At 43.6% G+C, this 21,197-nt stretch overlaps 1 protein-coding gene across 4 annotated transcripts in view; it reads right to left on the bottom strand.

Annotated features, from left to right (window-relative positions):
- The window catches only part of TMTC4 (transmembrane O-mannosyltransferase targeting cadherins 4), a 64,027-nt gene that overhangs the window by 41,345 nt on the left and 1,485 nt on the right, over positions 1-21,197 (bottom strand). For 3 of the 4 annotated variants that reach the window (XM_079779443.1, XM_079779440.1, XM_079779442.1), the window contains exons 2-5: positions 18,769-18,981; positions 14,447-14,562; positions 13,091-13,307; positions 6,326-6,413 (exon numbers count right to left, since the gene is read on the bottom strand). In XM_079779443.1, the coding sequence (XP_079635569.1) occupies positions 6,326-6,413; positions 13,091-13,307; positions 14,447-14,562; positions 18,769-18,927 (580 nt within the window). In that variant the 5' untranslated portion in view covers positions 18,928-18,981. Of the gene's footprint in view, positions 1-6,325; positions 6,414-13,090; positions 13,308-14,446; positions 14,563-18,768; positions 18,982-20,247; positions 20,356-21,197 lie in introns of those variants that run through there. The other variant, XM_079779441.1, reaches the window with a different exon arrangement.

Here is a 21,197-nt window from a genome sequence, read left to right as displayed (position 1 = left end):
AAAATTAGATAAGGAATATTAAAAAGGCATAAGAAAAATGGACTATTTTAATTTTAAATTTGGAAGTAACTGTAAAAACAGTAAAAATAAATCCTGAGAGGCAGATGTGGTCTCCAGTAGTTGCATTTATGAATATTTTTATTAAAATAAATCTCCCCCAAATAGGGAATTCTAACTGGTGCATTGCTCGACAGCATTCTCCATCTCACCTCCATTCAGTCTGCTACAGTTTTAGTACCCAGGAGAAGAGGAAAAAACCACAAGCTCTTTTTATACCACGAGACATCTCCCATCACTTAAGAAGACAACTTGCTCTAAGATAATCATGCAGCAGAGGAAACATCAACAGTTTATGATCCAGAATTTAATAGAGACAGGCCTAGAAAACATTTTCCTTGTTTCTGTATATGTCTCTACCATCTAAGATAATTCAACCACTTAGGTAAATGGAGGCAAAGATTAATGAAGTACAGGGAGCACGGGGGCGGGGGGGCGCGCGGAACACAAAAATGCACTCACTAATGGAAAGATACTTGTCAGTGCTAATACCCACAAGTGCCAACAGATGTGATCCATTTAATGAAGCACGTGCCTCAGATTTGGCACTATTTTCCAGTGGGAAGATCTTTCAGAAAAAGCATCGCATTATACCAGCTACCCTCTTCACCACTCAATGCCTGGCGTCTCCGCCGCCTTGAAACTGGCACGTCGTGTTGCGTGTGGGAACCACGCCACCCTGACAGGTGGCCCCGACTCTCTTTGCCAGAGCGACACAATGAGCATCAGATTCTCTGTCCAAAAGTTGGAGCCAACTAAGCAGTGCTTCCCCCCAGAGAATGAAAGAAGACAGGCACTGCCGTGCTAAAATACAGGGCCATTCTGGGGAAATCGAGACATGCAGAAACCAAAGGAACACGAGGGCCGAGAAAAGGGAACACACATGAATACTGCTGTCACAATTCAGTTGGCAAGGACCCCAAATCCAAAAACAAGAGGCCTACACTATGTGACTTACTCAATTGACCTATTTTTTTTTAAAGCTAGCACGATTCTAAGTCAAAGAAAAAGAGATGTCTTAAATCAGAACAAAAATATGAGGAAATGATAGCTCAAGAGTTAGAGTTACTCTATTTCAGCTGCCTGAACTATGATAAGGAGAACAATATAGCAAAGTTTAAGAATTTAAAACAACTGAGATTTAAGATCTGGTCTTTTACAATGGATTAGAATTTAAAATGGTTGTTCTAGTTATGTAGCAAATTCATTGCCCACCCCCCCGCCGAAAAGATTCCCTCCTCCCCACTATAAGTGAGACTGATTAAATTTCTCTTCATAGTTCTCACTTCCATGAAACATGTATTTTAAGGTATCAATTTTGAAAAATTGTTTTGGTCATTCTAGCAAGTTTATCATGCAGAGAGATTATGTTCCCAATCCGAAGTATGAGGGTTTTTTTTTTTTTTTCGAAGTATGAGGTTTTAAGAGAGATAAATATTGAAAAGATGTCATATCATAAGAATAAAACTTTTTGTTTTGGACATTCAGAAATAGTAACTAGTGCACCATCGACTTCATCTGACTTAGTGTTTTTTCTTTTTATGAGAAAATGCATGCTTCCTTTATAAGGAAACTTCTTTTTTTTTGAAAAAGGATTCTGTTTCAAAAGATCTTGCTTAGAGATACTCAATTTAAGCACACACCCACAAAAGGGCAAATGTTATGTGTGCAGATTTTTTTCATTTTATAAAAACCCCAGGATTCTGGAGGTTAGTACAGAATGGCTTGTTGTTAAACTCAGGCAGTTAAAAATTGTCCCAAGGTTTATAATACAGACATCGCATCTATAAAGAAAGCTAATGAGGTTATCAAAAAAATATATATCCTCTGAAAGAGCTTTTGAACTAGTTCCATCATTAATTTCAGAGGACTCAATATTTTGTTTCCTTATAAAAAATATTAAATCTGTTTCTCTGCAAAAACCTTTCTTGAACTTCAAGTTTATATGCAACTAATGTTAGACCTTTCATTGAATTTATGTTCAGTTCCAAGAAGAACAAAGACCAGGTCACTTTAAACATAAATTTAAATCATAAATAGCATTAGTATTTGTATTCAATAAACGCTGGGCTGACCTTCCACCACAGAAGAGCTTTGGGTCCCAGTGGAATACTTGCAAACATGTGGACAACACGAGCAACTGGCCCAAGGATTCCTCATTGCCATGATGTGTTTATTCCCCACCTCCTCCCCCAGTGTTTTTTACAGTCCACACTGACTCGATGGGGGAAAATAAAAATGTGTGACTATTGTTTGAGATATCTCAAAGTCCAGATGAAAATATACACACCCAATGTCCATTAGTATCAAGAAATTTAATAGAGAGTAAATGAAAAAAATTAGTAATATAAAATGAATTACCATATGATCCAGCAATTGTACTTCATGGTATTTACCTAAAGGAAACAAAATCACTATCTCGAGAGGACACATGCACCATGTTCACCGCAGCATTATTTACAATCGTCAAGATATGGAAATAATCTAAGTGTCCACTGACAGACCCATGCATAAAGAAAATGTGGCACATGTGCACAACGGAATATTATATAGCCATAAAAAAGGAAATCTTGTCATTTGCAACACAATAGACCTTGAAGGCATTATGCTAACTGAAATAAGTCAGAGAAAAACAAATACTGTACGATCTCACTTTTATGAGGGGGTCTAAAAAAACACACACACCAACTCATAGAGAGAACAGAGTAGTAGTTGCCAGAGGTGGGGTGGGGGATGGGTTGGATGAAGGTGGTGAAAAGGTACAAACAGCCAGTTGTAAAATAAACTAGAGGCCCGATGACGAAAATTCATGCAAGAGTAGGCCTTCCTTCCCCCAGCTACCGGCACCAGCTTCCCTCCGGCACCCAGGACCCAGGCAACTTCCCTCTGGTCACCAACAGGCACCTGGGATCGGGGCTGGTTTCCCTCCGGCTCTGGCTTTGTCCGGAAGGATGTCCGGTCTAATTAGCATATTACCCTTTTATTAATATAGATAAGTCCTGGGGTGTAATGTACATCATGGTGATGGCAGTTAATACCGTATTGTATATCTGAAAGTTGCTAAGAGAGTAAATCTTAAACGTTCTTATAAGAAAAAAAAAAAGGTATAGCTATGTGGGGTGATGGATATCAACTAGACTTATTATGGTGAACATTTTGTAATATATACATATATCAAAGCATTATGATGTATACCTAAAACAAATACAATGTTATATGTCAATTATATCTCAATAAAATAATAAACTGTACATCCCAGGGCAAACCAAGAAATTAGCAGTACAGAGGTCACAGTCACCAATTCTGCATAAACACACCATGAAAAGAAAGGGATGCCTATTGAGTATCTGCAGTGAGGAGGCTACAGGGAGGAAAAAGTTGACAGGGTAGTATGGGAAACCAGAATACTCTGTTCCCTGAGCAATCTGAATAATGGAAGCTTTATTTTAGTCAAACTATGCCAGGCTCTACGTCCTTCAAGGGCATGGACTGTGTCCTTCTAGATTTTGTGTACCTGACCCAGGGCCTGCTACAAAGGATGCCCTCCTGTTTGATTCATTGTTGGTGAAAGAATGAATGACCAACACTGATAATCCTGTACGTCATTTTGGAACAGAACCAGAAGAGTCTCATGAATTCCTTAACCAGAATTATTTTTGCACAGCGCTCTCACTGTTTCTCCTCTGTAAAGCTATTACTAGTTTGTGAAAACGTTGCTCCTCTTAAACAAGACTCGGCCATCATATTTGTGAAGTTGGACATTAACATGATGTTTAAAAATTATTCCAGAAACTTAATTCTCTATAAACAAAAAAGTTGTGTTTTTTTAAAATCCTCACGTGAGAATATTTTTCCCCATTGACTTTTGGAGAGTGGAAAGGCGGGGGAAGGGGGCGAGAGAGAGAGAATCGATTGGTTGCCTCCCAAACACCAGGGCCAGGGATGGAACCTGCCACCCAGCTACTTGCCCTTGACTAGAAATGGAACCCAAGACCCTCCGGTGTGCAGGCCAACGCTCTAACCACTGAGCCACGCCGGCCAGGGCAGAAGTAGTTTCTATTTTAGCATGTTTAAAAAGGAGCACGGAGGATCTGACACACAGAAGAGAGGCTGAACACATAGTGCCTGTGTCAACAGAGACTAGGAAAGGCTCCACCCAACTTCATCAGCGCTGAGGCAAAGAGGGATTTGGGAGTTGTGGACGGGAGAGGACAGGGCAGCGGCCGGCAGAGTGAAGGGGCTGTTCCAGTGGTGCCGCCTGAGTAGAGCAAGGGGCAGGGGTGGGCATCTGGTCTGCTAAATCCTGAGGTTACAGCGGGTGGGGCTCAGGACACGGAACCTTCTTGGGGAGGGGACAGAGAACTGCCTTGTGTGTAGGACACAGGACTTCCTCCAAATAAGCTAGTAACTGAGTGTAAGTTCCTCTCTTAAGAGACCCCGTTGTTCTGCACCTCCAGACCCGCAACAAGCTTGGGAGGCAGATTTGAATCATTCCAGCACCGTCTGCGAGAACAACGGGTGGGAACTGAAAGCAGCAGCGAAAACCAACTCCCAAGGACGGAGAGTGCAGCCTGAGGGGTGGGCGCTCCCAGCCCACTTTGAACTTCCAAGAAGAAGTCATTCTGAGACAGTTTAACTCAACGCCTGCGTGGGCAAGAGGCCACCGTCAGAGGACAGAAAGGAAAACAAAAGTCTGGGGCCAAAAATAACTTCCAGGGTCAAGACCCTGAGGCCTGGATGTGTGTAGAGGGGCAACCTCCTCCAGCTTTCTATTTTCCGAAGACTAAAGAAGCTGTGGTGACTGCGAGGAGCCACACCCGTCTGGAGGTGGGTCCAAAGGCTCCATTTAATCCACTCTTTCCTTTTCCTAAGGAGGGTTCAAGTGAGCAGAACACCAAAGCCCGGGAAGGTCGGGCCTTCCTGTAGACACGAGGCCATCAGGAAGGCGTCTTCAAAGGCTTCCTTACCCATCCGCCTGTCTTCTAACTGTTCTAAGTTGCTTCAACCAAATGAAAACCTATTCATATTCCTAAAAGGGTTTCCGCCGAAGCCACATCAACCACTGTTATTGGTGTGCAAACACTAAATAGTCCCAGGTTAGCTTTCTCGAAAACATCTGCATCCTTAACATGAAAGGCCTATAACAAATTTCTTTATAAAGTCTCCTTCCAATTTTAAAGTAAAAATGTCATAAATGTGAAAAGAATGCTCCTGAACTGAAAAAAGAAAGGTTATGTTGCTGTTAAGAGTTAAGATAGTTCCATTAATACTAAAATATGCTTAACTAATTTTTCATGAATCAAAGTATTAATTGAAAACGCATCACACATTAAGCACTTTTACCTCTGGTATTACATTTCCAAAGGCTTTATTAAAAAAAAAAATTTCTCTTTTGTCTGAATGGCTCTCAGATATAATTTTATAATTTACATATGAATTAAAAACAGACACATATATCAGAAAATGTATGTATATGAATTGGAACAGAGAAAAGATTAGTAAAAGGACCCAGGAAAACAATATACAATGTCTTTAGTTTTTCACCATTCTGTGAGAATATTCAATTAAAGGAGACTAATAAATGTATCAATTCACTTGATAGAATTTTTAGTGTCCTGATAATTTTTCCATTATTTCATAAGAACAATCTTTAGAATTAAAGAGAGGTTTTATTATACCTCCTAAATAATGTGCCCGACATATGTTAAAACTATCAACATTTAATACTTCCTTCAAAAAGCACTTCTGATGTCTTTGAAATCTACTCAGAATAGGAAGTAGTTACTTTAAAGGAAGATATGTTAAAATTAATAAAATGGTACTTCCTGAAACTTTAGAGTTGTCTTTGAGAAAAGTCAACAGACTTTGTAAGTATTAATAATGCTCCAATGAAAAAAAAAGAACCTCACACTCCAGGTGCATAGCTATCCATTTCAGCATTTTTCTATTTTTTTTTTCCCCTTCCATGAGGTTTTAATAAAAAAGAACCAAAAGCATTTTTTCTCCTACAATTTTGCTGGAAATAAAATCACAAAAATCAATCACAACTGCTTCAGTGCCTAGGGCAGAAGCTCTTGGTCTCGCCGCACAGCAGGCTGCTCTTGTGTGACTACTGATGTACAAACTCTGCGTTATTAAAAAAGCAATGGAGTGAAACGAGACACCTACAGAGGGCATACACCTTTTCCCCACATTCCCTCAAAGGGATGACCTTATATAAGCAAATAATTTCCCATCTCAAAATTAAGAAGACAAACATCATGCTTACTTTCTCTAAACGCTCTACAGTAGCCCAGGAAGGACAACAGAAAGAACAGGGCACCCAGTAGGTCTGCACGGCCCACAACACCAGCAACCTTAAAAGAAGGGGAAGAAAAAGAAATTTACGTTAAAAAAAATTCTTTTTTGACAAATCCTAAACCTAGGAAATACAAACAAATTCCTTAGAAATAGAAAACAAAAACCTTATTAGACTCTGCCATCTCTATTAAAATAATCTGTGCACCTGCAACAGCCTGTGGTCTTATCTTAGAACTAGAGGCCCGATGCACAAAGATTCATGCAAGAACAGGCCTTCCTTCCCCTCACTGCTGGCACCGCCTTTGCTCCGGCCTGGAGCCGTCTTTCCGCCTTCCCACGCTGCCCAGAGGCCCAGAGCCACTGGGGCGGTGTGGAACACCTGCCGCCCAGCCCCTGGCCGCTCAGCACCTGTGCATGCAAATTAACCCGCCATATTTGTTGGGTTAATTTGCATACTCACTCCTGATTGGCTGGTGGGCATCACAAAGGTATGGTCAATTTGCATCTTACTCTTTTATTAGTGTAGATGGATTTTCTTATGCTTTTGGTCTAGGACTTGAGTTAACTGTTTCTGAGAGAAGGTCGGATTGCTTTGAACCCACTGATGGCTATTGTGTGGGCTGGACACAGTCAGCGATGCACGTACGCAGCAGAAGCCCTGTTCTTTAGCACCCTGTCCCCAAGGGCGGCAGAGACCTGTGTTTCTGATGTCTCCAAAGTGGACTGTCATGTGGAAAATGCTATCAGCTGAAAGGGAATGATACTTAAAAAAGAAAATTTGATTCAAAACATGAAGGGAAGGTGGGAAATAAGGGTTAAAAGTCATCAGGCAGATAGAAAAAGACAGGAATAATTACTCAAAGCTGCCTCTGCCACCTTTTCCTCCCTTCAGACCACAACTGATGAAGTGGGTTAATCTGGAAAGAATGCTTCAAAGGCAATCAACAAGTAAGACAAAAACAGAATAACATTTCTACCATTCCTCCCCCCATTTTCTACATCTGCCGACTGTCCTTCCCTTCTTTATATTAGTGACAATGAAGCAATGTGCAATTCGCATTTCATTTCTTTCAGGCTGATTACTCCAATTAGTGTTCTCCAAATGTTTCGTGGCAATGAAAGACGCAGAATTCCACCCATGAGTATTGGGCTAGTTTATGTGGCATTCTTTACTAACTAGCGCCTGGATGTGACATTTATCAAAGTGATTCTTTAGGTATCACTTTAATGACTGGTAAGTTCACCTTTTCTTAAAGGGCATATATGATATATGAGATACAGAATAAAGACTATTCTATAAATGGAAATAAGATAACATACAATGAACATGAAATGACTATATTTACATATGAACCACGAGTGTGTGTATAAGCAATAGCTATAAAGAAAGCCTTTTGCAAGTTGCCCGCCACACTAGTTAGCTATGAAAGCTGAGGGCAATTACACATTCTGATCTTGAACTCCTGATGCAGGTGCACGTGGCAGCCCGGGGTGTCCAGCAGTCTCTGAGAAGACTGAAAGGGTTGATGACTCCAACCTGTGAATGCCACCCACATCCAAGAAGGAAGCTAAGGACTAAGGCTCAACAGGTCTGAATGACTATGCCGGCATACCGGAGGGTTAAACAGTGCAATCACGTCACGAGTGAAGTAAATATGCAATGAGAGTTCTTGAACAGTCTGGCCTGTAGCTCACTCAATGAGGGATGCAGTAAATCAGGAATGCAGTGAAACCGAGCAGAGCACACAGTAGGTCCTGGCTCACTGTTAACCCTTTGCACTCGCTTGCTTTTTTCTCGATTCCTGCTACCGATGCTAACCGTGTCGAGTCACACTCGACATCCGAGTGCAAAAGGTTAGTTCCCCGCATGAATCCCAAATTGTGCTTCTGTCAATGTGAGGAGCAGAAAGGAATGAAAACAGGACACAGCAGCTGAGGGTGAGGCAGGCAGGGGCTCCAGAGCACCTTGGTGAGTGAGGGATGGAGCAGCTGGTCCTGTGGGCCTGCCGCCAGGAGAGAGATGGGAGAGAAAGGAGGGCATCTTCCAACTGTGGCTATCTACAGAGCCTGAGGATGGCCCGGAACCCTAATTCCTTAGAGAGAATAAAACAAGCAAAGTCAACCCAGAGAAGCTTATCCAAAAGGGGTCCTCAGATCATGGAGGGTTTGGGAAGGGGGTTCAGAGAAAAAGGTTCCTTGAAAGGAGTGAAGGGGAAGGAAGCGGTTTGGATAAATCCAAGAACAGGGGCCAAAACAACCAACCACTTGTTACCTAGGGACAGTAAAAGACTAACCTTTTAGTAGGAGTTTCCCGCTACACAGATTAGATGTGAAATGCTAAGGGCAACTATGCATTCTGATCTTGAACTCTTGATGCAGGTTCACTAATGTGAACTTCAAACATCACTTACTTTTTAAAACAAATATTCTTCCTTTGGCTGGCTGGTGAAGACGCTACCAAGTTTTACGCAATATACATTACATGGTTTGACATAAAGAAAAACGGCTTTTAAAACACTATGGCAATTGTTTTAAAGTAAAAAGAGTATTTAGTCCTTACAGTAAATTTTTCACATATTAAAGAGATTTCACAGACAAGATTGTAAAAGGCTATCCAAGCAGGCACCACATCTAACTGGGAAATGGGCACGAGTACAGAGACTTTACTCTTCCTTTCTGATTTTTGCATAATATATTTTCAGGCAAAGTTCTTTACAAAGGCTATTTTTTTCTTACAAATAACCTGAAACATTCATATCAGGATTGTGAAAGGGTTCAGAACAAATTTCCCCACGATGCACCATTTTGGCATGCTATTTTGAGCTGAAGGCAGCTGAGACCCTGTGGGCTCAGGAGAAATTTTTGCTCTTCCCTTAACTATCCAAAAATCTAAATTGGGGGCCTTGCCCTTAATGACTTATTACCAGAAATAACTTTTCATGAACTACCTATAGGGCAGGGCAAACTTCTAATTACTGAACATCTGCTCTTATCAGACTGCAAATTTCTCTCCCTCCCCCTCCCCTATATCCCAAGGCATCTCCTATCATTCCTTGGTGCAGGATGCCTTCTATACCTCATTTTCCCTTTTCTGTCTCTGAATCTTCATGTATGTATGCGGGATCTCTGACTTTCTCATGTATGTGGGACTCCCCTACATACATAGGTAATTAAATTTGGTTATTTTCTCTTGTTAATCTGTCTCATGTTGATTTAATTATTAGACCAGCTGAAAAAACCTAGACTAAAATTTCTTCCTCCCCCACAGTTCTCTAGAGGAATCACTGCCAACCGTCCCCCCTCCCCCCAACCCTCCTGAATCCTTAAAGCAGGTGGCTCACTTTTTCCCCACTAGGAACAATGTGCACAGGGGCTGCAGGGAGGAATTAGGAGAAGGTGACAGGGGAATGTTTCCCCACCCAGCTCTTTCAGCATTAAGCTCTGGGTTTATTGAATGGGCAGATTAAGGAGGCCTGAGCATCCCTCTCTGATACCCAAATTCAGGCAACTTGACGTCTTCATCAATGCTCTGAAGAAAATGAAAACTTACAATTGCACCGTGTCCTCAGGGAACCCCCAGGACTGCTTCCTGGTCTCCAAAGAGACAAGGAACTAGGCAACCTCCTCCCTTAGCTCCCCTCCCTCTTCTGGTGACTAGTGTGTTGGAGCCCTTACCATCTACAAATACCCCAGAGTGATTTGGGGTGGCATAGTTGAAAATAAGAGACATTCATATGAATTGGAAAGCAAAATAAAACTGATTACATGTATGCATACATGGATAACCCATGGACACAGACAATAGGGTGGTGAAGGGCTGGGGCGGGGGTGGGCTAGAAGGGGTCAATGGGGGGAAAGAGGGAACATATGTAATACTTTCAACAATAAAAATTTTAAAAATAAAATAAAACAACAACAAAAAGGATTACAATTATTTTACTACCAACTGGAGACCATGAGATAGGAAGTCTGTAGGCTGTGACTGACCGATCTCAGGTTGCCTACGGCTATTCCATAACCCCCTTAGTCTTAAGCAAAGTGGATGGCTGATCACCCCAAGATTGGAAAATGTAGGCTCTTTTTTTTTTTTTTTATAAATATATTTTATTGATTTTTTACAGAGAGGAAGAGATAGGGATAGAGAGCTAGAAACATCGATGAGAGAGAAACATTGATCAGCTGCCTCTTGCACACCCCCTAACTGGGGATGTGCCCACAACCAAGGTACATGCCCTTGACCGGAATCGAACCTGGAACCCTTGAGTCCGCAGGCCGATGCTCTATCCACTGAGCCAAACCAGTTTCGGCTGTAGGCTCTTTTTTAAAAATCCTCAACCAAGGATATGCTTTTTATTGATTTTTATAGAGAAAGGAAGGGAGGGAGAGGGAAACATCAATGTGGGAGAAACATCCATCAGTTGCCTCCCACATGCGCCCCAAGGATGGAACCCACAACCTAGGTATGTGCCCTGACTGGGAAACGAACACACAACCCCTTGGTGCATGGAACGATGCTCCAACTGAGTCACACAGCCAGGGCACAGAAAATGTAGGTTCTTATTTTCAGTGTGCAAAAACATTCTCAATATTCATGTCAAGACACAAAACACATAAATGTTAATATAGGGAAATTTACTAGTACAGCACTAACACTGGAGGGGCCTACACTGCCACTACTTTCCCTTAATAAATGTAAACAGAAGCAGCACAATTACTCCCAAATCCTCAATCCTCATCCCAGGTCAATGTTCAGTGGGGGTGGGAGGTGAGGATGCTGTGCCCAGGGCCGTTATTAGGGACCCCGGCCAGGCCCCCGCCCACAGCACAGGGCGGCTTCCTCGGTCCTGGCCTGGAACCCTCTGAGGAGCTCTCCCTCCATCTGATCCTTGGGGTAGTCCTGCTTTATGCTCACTTTAAAGCTGGGTTACATGTAGAGTAGAAAATAAACAGGGAGATGAAGATAAGAGGAAACTGAATACTGACTATTTGTCAAAACAATGAAAGGTGAATATATAAATTATCTGTCTTAGGAATGCTAATTTCTAATAACCCTAAACTTTTCCTTGCATTATGAATTTTAATGATTTTCACAGAATGGAAGGGTGGGAGATATTAAAGAAATTTTTTCGGATACTCCCCTTTCTCCTAAAGCTAGACTTCTTTGGGCTTATTTTTAAATATCGCAAATGTAGAATTTTGGTGGTAACATCCCCGGATGGCATTTATCTGGGGAGGTGTGTGCACATCCAGTTATACTTGTTGGCATTTCAAACTTGTTTATAAACTAACTTCTCAATATTTAAAATCAGAGTTTTAGAAAAACTTCTTTGGTTAATAATTCAAATATTTGCTTTTGCTTTTAAGATCACACAACATCAGATAAGTACCAAATCAGTACTTCTGCCAGAAATTCTCTTATTTCTGATTAATGTGTACACTATTTCTGAATCCCAACAAACACTTAGACCATAAAGAGAACTAGGGCAGAAACAAATTCTAATTTGAACATAAATATGTAGCTTGCAGCAGTTCCCAGCTTGCCAATACCTTAAGTCCTCTGAATTTGCTGAAGTAAAAAATTATGAGAATTTTTTAAAGCTTTAAAGTAGATATTAGAAGAACACTGAAAGAACAATTCCACAATCCTCTTAATACCAAAGAATAGGTAGTTTAATAAAGTTTATAAAATCAGACGCTAAAGGCAGGAATTCTGCTCAATATTTTGAAACTTAATTCCAAGATGCTCAAAGCACTTGGTTAACGTGTAGGTATTTAAATAACACATTGAATGCAGAAATCAGTTGTGGAGAAGTAATAAAGTACATGTAGTATTTTATATGAGGTACTTCATGCTCACAGAATGAATGATTAAAATTAAATATTTTACCTCAGCAAACATGATGATTTACATTTTCAAAGGGTTCCCATGGAGGTGGGGGTAGCGTGGTTTCTGAAAACCCCGTATGGTGTGTACCAAATATACTCAGCAGCAGCTCAGTGGAATAAAGGCACGGCCCACAGGACAGCGGGCCAGGCCCATCAGGAGCTGCCAAACCACATGTCCAGGGGAAGAGAATAATGCAGGGGGCGCCAAGGAGAGGAGAAGGAAGGTGGGGGAGAATGGGGAGAATTCGTGAGTAATTCCACAGCAGGACTTGGGGACCCACTTTCTAGTTCAACTCAGAGTATGGCGGCAGCGTCTCTGCACAGACCTGGGACAACCAGGTTCCCAGTTCTATTCCTACATCCGCAGCCACATGACTGCCCTGGGAGAAGGCCTTTACCTGTCCTCCCAGGCCAGTTCCTCTTCTGTAAAGTGGAACTGTGATGCTGCCCCATCTGATCCCACAGAGTTTTTGTGATAATCCCGACAGTACGAGGGAGTCTTTTTGCAAATTATACACCTCTCAGCTAACACAGGAAAATGGAGAAAGGTAATCTGGGCCTCTAGCTTGTATACCCCAAAGCCAGGCAACATGCAACATGCATACCTTTACAGCGTGGGTATAGGAGGGAACCAGAGAGCATCACCAGCGAGCAAACCATGCTGCCATTATCAAGTCTTCGTCAATTGGGGACTCTGCATTTTTCCGTAAGAGAGACCTGCTGGACCTGCGTACAATGGTCTCAAACGCCTGGCAGGGCACCACCACAGCCCTACGGGCATTTAAAGGAAGCCTGTTTTAGGAAACACACCGACACACGTGCAGAGGCCGCGGTGGGTGATACTCACACACTCAGTGTGCACCGGGTGCACAGCAAACAGCAGAGCGGCCAGCAAGGATGACCTGGGGGCCAGGTTTAACCTCCGGCCTCTGCTGGTGTACTGCAGGCCGCCAAACAGCACCGAGAAGACATCCACCATGAGGACCGAGATGCCGGCGTGCAGGAGGATGTTGACCACGTGGAAACTCACGGGGTGGAAGCCTCCCGACAAATAGTAGTTAATCCTGTAGCAAAGGAAGGGTGCTCACACCAGGTGCGCAGAAGCACCTGAAGTAAAATGCAAACCATCTAAAGGAAAAGGCTGGTGAGTAAAAATATTAAAAGGAGAAGAGAAAGACTTTGTGCAATGTTGGTTACAGTAACACCCAGATAAACAATGCCGCTAAGCTAAGAAAATTGGAGAGAAGGTAAGAACAATTAGCTGCAGAGGGGGAAATAGACGACAAGCGGATCTCAGAGGAGTGGGACAGAAAATATGTGGAGAGGGAAAGCGAAAGGAATTTTTTAAGTGCAAAAAAGGCAAGACTGCAAAAAAAATTGATCACACATTACTCATGGCTATCCCACAGGAACCTGGGTATAAGATAGTCATGTAACTTGCTTATTCAAAAAAAGACAAAAACGTACTTTACAGTTTTTCTACCAGCCTTCTGAACAATGAACCACTTTTTCATTGTCAGGGATTCTTATTTCTGACTGCGTTTCCATTACCAGTGGTTCCATTTCATCATCTCCATGCTTCTTTGAGAGATGTATAGACAAGTATTTAATGCGTCAAAGAAATGGCTATGAATAGAAACTCTGTGTGGTGAATAAATCTCTTTCATGCAAACAGCTCCCTGATTAATGGGGAGAGTGAGACTGTTTTTAACTTTTTTCTTTTTTTGCCTATTGACTTGGTAACAGCAGGAAGATGGATGCCTTTTATTTGTAGTGGGGAAAAAAGTGACAATTTCATGTGATGCCACATGTTGCCTTGTCTCATATTGTTTCCTAGGTATGCACTAGCACAGGGTCCAACCTCCAAGAGCTGTGAAAAATAGACACTTCACCCATGTGCATGTCATCCTTGACAGGGGCCATGCTAACCTCTGTATTTTTGTTCCACTTTTAGCACCTTTCCTGCCAAAGCAAGCCCTGCAATCACATTTCCACAGGCAGGCTCTCTCCGTCTTCCTGTGACCCAACTCCTAACAGAATTATCACGTACTTCTTGGAAGCCCATAGAGGTGAGTGGCTTATGCTTCCCTAGGACCTATTCCCTTGACTCCTAGACCCCGGGAATCCTGTCACATGCAACCTGGTATATTATAATGCACAAGCTGTGGGTGGCCCTCGCGTGCAGCCCACAGTCATACCTCACCTGAAAGTCAGGACGGTGAGAGGTCTGTAGGACTTGTGGCTGGTGTTGCTGCTCAGCCGACTGCCCCAGAAGTCATGATGCCACAGGTCCCCAAGGGGCGTTTCTGCTCGGAGGTCCTGCAGGAACACAACCAGAGGACATTCAGGACAAAAGAGTCATGACTCCTGAACCCAGAGCTAAGCCCTCACCAAGTCCCCTTCTTTAAAGTTCCTTATACCTCTATTCTCCAACGCCTCCACCACCCGGGCTGAGCTACTATTATCACTCACCTAGGACACAGGCAGGCCTGCTAGCGGGTCTCCTGGGCCCTCTGACACGTTCTCCACATTGCTCTTTCCAAAATGCAAATCGAGTCGCTCTACCCACCTCAGCTTAAAACAATGCTACAGCTCCCCCTCTCCCCCCTTTCTAGGACAAAGCCGACGTTTTGACAGAGATGCCACAGTCCGGGTGCTCTGGCTCCCACCAGCCTCTGCAGGATCATCTCTTTTTTTAATATATTTTATTGATTTTTTTACAGAGAGGAAGAGAGAGGGATAGAGAGTTAGAAACATCGATGAGAGAGAAACATCGATCAGCTGCCTCCTGCACACCCGCCACTGGGGATGTGCCTGCAACCAAGGTACATGCCCTTGACCGGAATCGAACCTGGGACCCTTGAGTCCGCAGGCCGACGCTCTATCCACTGAGCCAAACCAGTTTCAGCAGGCTCATCTCTTGGACTCAGTGATCTGCTAATGGCCTTCATCTGGTCCCCACACAGCTCTTGCTACCATCCACTCAAAGGCTTTGCATGTTCAGGTTTCCATCCAGCTGGTCACTCCTCAACTCTTCACAACTCAGCTCCTCCTGCCATTCTTATCTCAGCCATTGAGCTATGACTTTTCTAAGCTGATGCAATTTCCCTTCTGTGGGTCCTGGGCATCTTGCACCCATCCTCACAGCACCTGGCACACTGGCGATTTATAGTCTAGTGACTATTACCTGTCTGCCCCGCTGGCCTGAGGCTCCAAGAGGCCTGGGACACATCGGTGTTTGCTGGGGGTACATGGAAGATGCTTAATCTATGCTGAATGAATGAATGGACCATATAGCTAAATGAGATCACTATTACCCTCTCTCATGAGTGTGGACAAACATGTATTTTTTTTTCAGTTTTCCATTTTTAGTCATGAGCTAAGCAGATAAAGATAAATATCACTAAGTATTAAAAAAATTATACCTATCTTGCTACTAAAGTAATTTGGTACTATACTACAGATGCTTAAAAATACATCTTTTTCTTTACATTTAAATATGAAACTAGATTGTTTAAACTGTGTCTAACAAGAAGGAAGGCAGACAGGCTACTGTGGAGTAACAAAACTGAATATTAATTTTCTCTTTAAAGCATAATTAACACAGGGATATTTTAGGGACTAGAAATTATGATGTTCTGAGCACCGCATGATATTATCAGTCAAGACTGTGCAGTAACCAAAATCAACTCTGATTAACGTGAGCAAAACGGGAAGGCTTTAAAGTTAGTGCAAGGTTCCCGGACTCCCAGGTGGGCTGGAAAACCAGGTCAGGACTGTGCAGCCAGAGCACACCCACAATTCCCACCGCTGGCCCCTCCCTGAGGCTGCCTGGGCGCCTCCAGACCCCACCTCTGAGCATGACTAGCTCCTCACTCCCACAGGTGGTACCCCTGACAGGAGAGCCGACGCCTGTGTCTGTACCTGAACTGGACAGTCTTTGTAGCGTCTGACAACCAGAAGGCGGGGAATGCCCCAAACGGAGGAAGTGTGTCAAATCGTGGCTGGTCCAGGGAGCCCCCAGTGTCCATGGCACACAGTGGAGCTCAGTGAGTCCTGGCTACTTAAGGGCTTGCTGGCTCAAAGGGACAGGCTTGAGAAGAGGCAAGAGATACAAGGTTGGTCACCTGATACCTGCTCTGAGGCGACAGTTCTCTTCCATTGGGTGTCAGCTTCAGAGGCCTTGAGTGTCCCAACACCCTCTCTGAGTCGGTCAGATATTTCTGGAAGGCCCTGGAGTCCACCCACCAACTGAGTCCACTCAGTTCCGAACTGGAGTCCACCTTCTTTTGCACTGTCCCAGAAGCACCTGTCCAGTTGTGCAAGGGTGGGGCAGAGGCTCTTTCCTTCCCCTCGAGCAGTAAATAAACACCAACGAAGCTCTAACTATTTGATTAGGCGTAGCTGACACACGCAGGGCGCGCTACAGGAAGGCCAATTTTTCCTGATAAGGATTTATGGAAAAGACGTGTTATGTCTGAAATTCCCGCTAACTTCACGTCTCAGAGAAAATCATCATCTCAATGAAAGAAGGCAACTCGACACTGCAAGGACGCATCTGGAAAGCAGTCTTTAACACCAGTAACACCCGGTAACAGCCTGCTGCACATGACGGTAGGCCCGGTGCCAAGGAATGGAGAAGAGCCTTTCATGAAACACGAAAGAAAAAAGGGACGGCTAGCAAGCTGACAGAGGGGCAGTGTGATGCTCTAGAAAACACTGCCAAGACAATGTGCCGTAGAGCCTCGACGTGGCTTCTTCATCTGCCTTTCCCCACCCGGAAGGAAAGAGAACTACAGCCACCCCCCAGGGCATCCCACAGCCGACAGAGCTCAAGCTGTCCCGGCCTTGCTTATCGAAGTTCTCCCCCATATAAGTTAACACCTTAAATACCTTCCACTTAACAAAAGTGGAAGAGTCAAGAAACTCTCAATAAAATGAAGAATAAATATTTTCAAGTCAAGTCATACCCTCGGATCCTTGTTAGGAATTCTATAGCTATTAAGCCACGAGTGTGACATACATAGTTGCTTAGGGCTACAAACGTCCTTCTTTTTCCTTTAAGCCTGGCTTTCAAGAGAACTGAAATAGCCGAAACCGGTTTGGCTCAGTGGATAGAGCGTCCGCCTGAGGACTGAAAGGTCCCAGGTTCGATTCCGGTCAAGGGCATGTACCTTGGTTGCAGGCACATCCCCAGTAGGGGGTGTGCAAGAGGCAGCTGATCCATGTTTCTCTCTCATCGATGTTTCTAACTCTCTATCCCTCTCTCTTCCTCTCTGTAATAAAATCAATAAAATATATTTAAAAAAAAAAAAGAGAACTGAAATAGAAACATCTGCAGTAACTGCTGGGTGAATTGAGGAAAACCACAAATGAAGAACTTGAATTAAAAACAAGCGTCAACAATGCTGTCGTTTGTGCCATCAAAACAGAGAAAATCAGTTGCAACGCATTAAAATAAAATATATGCAAAACAGTCATTCCTCCCACCCCTCCTGGAAAAGAATGTTTGTCCCACAGACAATTTTTCCCAATATTTTCAATGTGATAATGAATTTTCCCACATTTGGTTGAATCCATGACTGCAAAAACTTAAGAGCATTAAAGAACAGTGGTACAAAGAGTTGCTACAATTGCACCTACTAGAGAGAAAAACTAGTATATTCCTTCAAACCCTCTTCATTGGTGAAGGCATACACATAAAACATCGGCTGAGTAACTAGACTGTCACAGGACTCTAACCTGGGCCTTTCCACGGTCTTTCTCCTCTCGGCCCTTGCCTGCCTCCGACTCACTTGTTCCGGTTTTCTTTAAGCTCGCTGAAATCTTTTTCTTTCCTTCCCACAACCTTATGTCTTCTTTCCCTATCCCTAGGTAGCAAGGGAAAGAGATAGCACTTTCCCTGGACCGATGTAGCACCCACTGGTGAGCAGAAGTGCCGGGATTTTGCTGACTCTGCAAATTTGAGTCTCTGAACACGAAATGAGCAGGAACTGCAGCGCTCCCCACCCTCCAGCAGCTGTCAGCAGCTGTCCTGATGCTATCATCGAAGGACAAAGAAGCCAGCTCGCTGCCTGCTGCTGAGGATGTACCTTTTGGTGGATGATCACTGCAGCATATGTGGGATTTTCTTTTTTCCTGGAACAGTTCTGCCCTAGAGTTCGGGAGATTGATCACAAACCCTGAAATCCTCCGTCTGCAATGCCCTACAACACGCTTGCCTTGAAATCTTAGAATAACAGCCTCTCTGGTACATGTGGGAGGCCTGTGGCCTCACATCACAGAGGGTATGTGGGGAGGGTAGAGCCCGAGGGGAGGCAGGGGTTGGAGACCCTGCTGCCAGCAATAAAAGGGGCCCTAAATCCAGGAGACACTATCTAAAAGAGATGGGGAATCTAGAGCACAATTGGAGCCCAGGCATTAACCCAAGTTTAGTAGAAAACAATTTAACACAAACTTAGATGATTACTGAGACATAGGCAAGTGGTTAACGTAAGTTTATCAGGAAGGAATTAAGATACGAACCTTATTGTTAACAATAGCTTCAGAGTCATCAAAGACAAACTCTCCATCATAGCTACGTGCGAAACACAGGAGGGAAACAAATCCCACGACTAACTTAGCCCAGAAAGGAGGGACAGAGGATGGAATGATGTGCTCCAAATCGGCCTCCAGCTCAGCCATTTTGAAAACTGCAGGCTGTCAGTCTCCGGCTCCAGCATTATGCTGGTTAGAAATCTGCGGGAAAAATAACAATGATGTAATTATTTATCGGTGCACTGTTAGGAATGCTTCCTCAGTGGACATACCTTGAGTAAGAGTTAGACAGCCATTATGCTGCAATTCTAGAGCATGCACTCATTAGAGAGTTTAAGTTGCAGTTTTCAAACTTCTGGTGGGCAGAAAAGTCACCTGGGACACATTCGGATTCTCCTGGGCCCAACGGCAGCCTAGCAAACTGAAACCCCTGAGTTTCCGATGCTGGATTATCTGTGAGAAACACTGACGTAATGGACTCCTATACTTATCAACCTCCTACTGGAAATAATTTTTTTACAGCCGTGTAATCAGTTTACAAAATTAAAAAAAAATTAGTTACCATCTTACTGCATCCAATCAAGAAAAATCAAGAAATATTCACGGTTTGGTCTTATCACATTGTATGTGAGGGATGGGTGGGGGGCATGAAACATGACTGGGATTCTGAGAAGTCAGGCCAGTTAGATGAAAATTTGGGAGAGAGGAGTTTAATAGAGATAGCGAGGCAGGGCACACAGATGGCCAGGTCAGTGGTTCACACACAGACGACAGAGGAAGGAGAGAATGTTGTAGACTGACTGGTTTGAGGTAATACCTTATTCCAGAAAGGGCTGAGCGGTATCAAAAAGAGGAGGGGAAGTGATTCTAGGTGAGGCTATGACCTTCAATATCTGTGAAGGGGTCAAGTTAAAAATACACATTTAACCATTTGTCCACCATCCAGAGCTGAGGGGTCAGTGCCGACATGTACTCATAGGGAACTGGTGGACATTGATATTGGGTCTCAAAAGAACTGTTGGTCCAGAAAGAAACTCACTACAGACTGATTCATTTGCCTGTCAGCATAACTATTATTGCTCGTCGCATATTCAATTCTTATAAGTATATCTCTAGGGACACATGATTTCGCTCATCTAGGGGAAATGATGAACAACATAGACTGATGAACAAGAACAGAACCAGAAACAAGGAGGCATCGATCGGACTATCGGGCCTCAGAGGGAGGATAGGGGAGGGTGAGGGGAGGGGGGAGAGTTCAACCAAAGGTCTTGTGTGCATGCATATGAGCCTAACCAATGCTTAAGTTCAACAGAGGGTTGGGGCATCCAAGGGGAGGGGTGTGGGATGGGAATGGGGGGATGAGGACAAATATGTGACACCTTAATCAATAAAGAAATTAAAAAAAAAATAATAAAAATAAAAAAAATAAAAAATAAAAAAATAAAAATACACATTTATTGTTACCTTTTCTTTCAAACAGGCAAAATGTTAAAGCCAGAAATGTCTGTCTCAGCCTTGCCCCTTAGTCCTCTGGCCTGGAGGATGCCACCTATCCTCTCAGCGGCCACTTCCTGTGGGACTCTGCAGAGCATAGTAACTTCCCAGCAGCGAGAGCATCCTGCCTTGGAATTCACCCAAACCAGCATCAAACTACCTCCCCAAATCACGTGTTATCTGTCCCCATTCCCACCACACCCTGAATAGGTCCGTTCTTTGCCTTTACCAGAACCATGTTTGGGTCAGGCTGCTTGGGTTCCATTTTGGGCAAGTTCCTAACCTCTCTGGGCCTCAGTTTCCTCACCTCTAAAGTGAGGGTGATACTGTGCTGACCTTACATGGTTGTCTGGAGGCTTAACCAGGACATCCACCTAGAGCTTAGAAACACTGGCTTTAATAAATGCCCAGGGATGGTTAGCGTCATTACAAGTACCTTCTTCAAGGTGGGTGCAAGCACAGGCATACAACTGCTTTCTTTTGAAAATTACTGGTACCGAGGCTCTTGTCTTTCCTAGTTAAGGGACCTGCCCCCATTCCTTTCATGCTGAGACAGAGGAGAATCCCAGGCCCCTGGACTGGGAAGGCCGTTTGATTGCATTTGTTTCCAGGTCTCCCAGGGAATCGCCCAGATTATGGAATCAATAAGAAGTCAGCCAAAGAGGCCCTCTGAGGTCACAGACATCTTTTTTGATAGGCTTCTGCGTGAATGTCAAGAGAGACCCAACAGTCAACAGGACTCATCTGATGGCCTTCTCAGATTTCCAATCCAGAGACAAAAGGCTCTGCATCTCTCACTGCTTGCTGGTCCCTGGAGCTTCCCCGCCTGATGTAACGCATGCTCTCTGCAGGTGCTGGGGGAATTCCAGCTGCTACCTGCTGCTGCCTTTTCTTTCTTTTCCAAGGAAAGGATAAACTAT

This window comes from Cnephaeus nilssonii (assembly GCF_951640355.1).
Source record: "Cnephaeus nilssonii genome assembly, chromosome: 8".
NCBI classification, from domain to species: Eukaryota; Metazoa; Chordata; class Mammalia; order Chiroptera; family Vespertilionidae; genus Cnephaeus; species Cnephaeus nilssonii.
The sequence above is the reverse complement of the archived record's forward strand: the minus strand, read 5'-3'. Positions and strand labels throughout refer to the sequence as shown.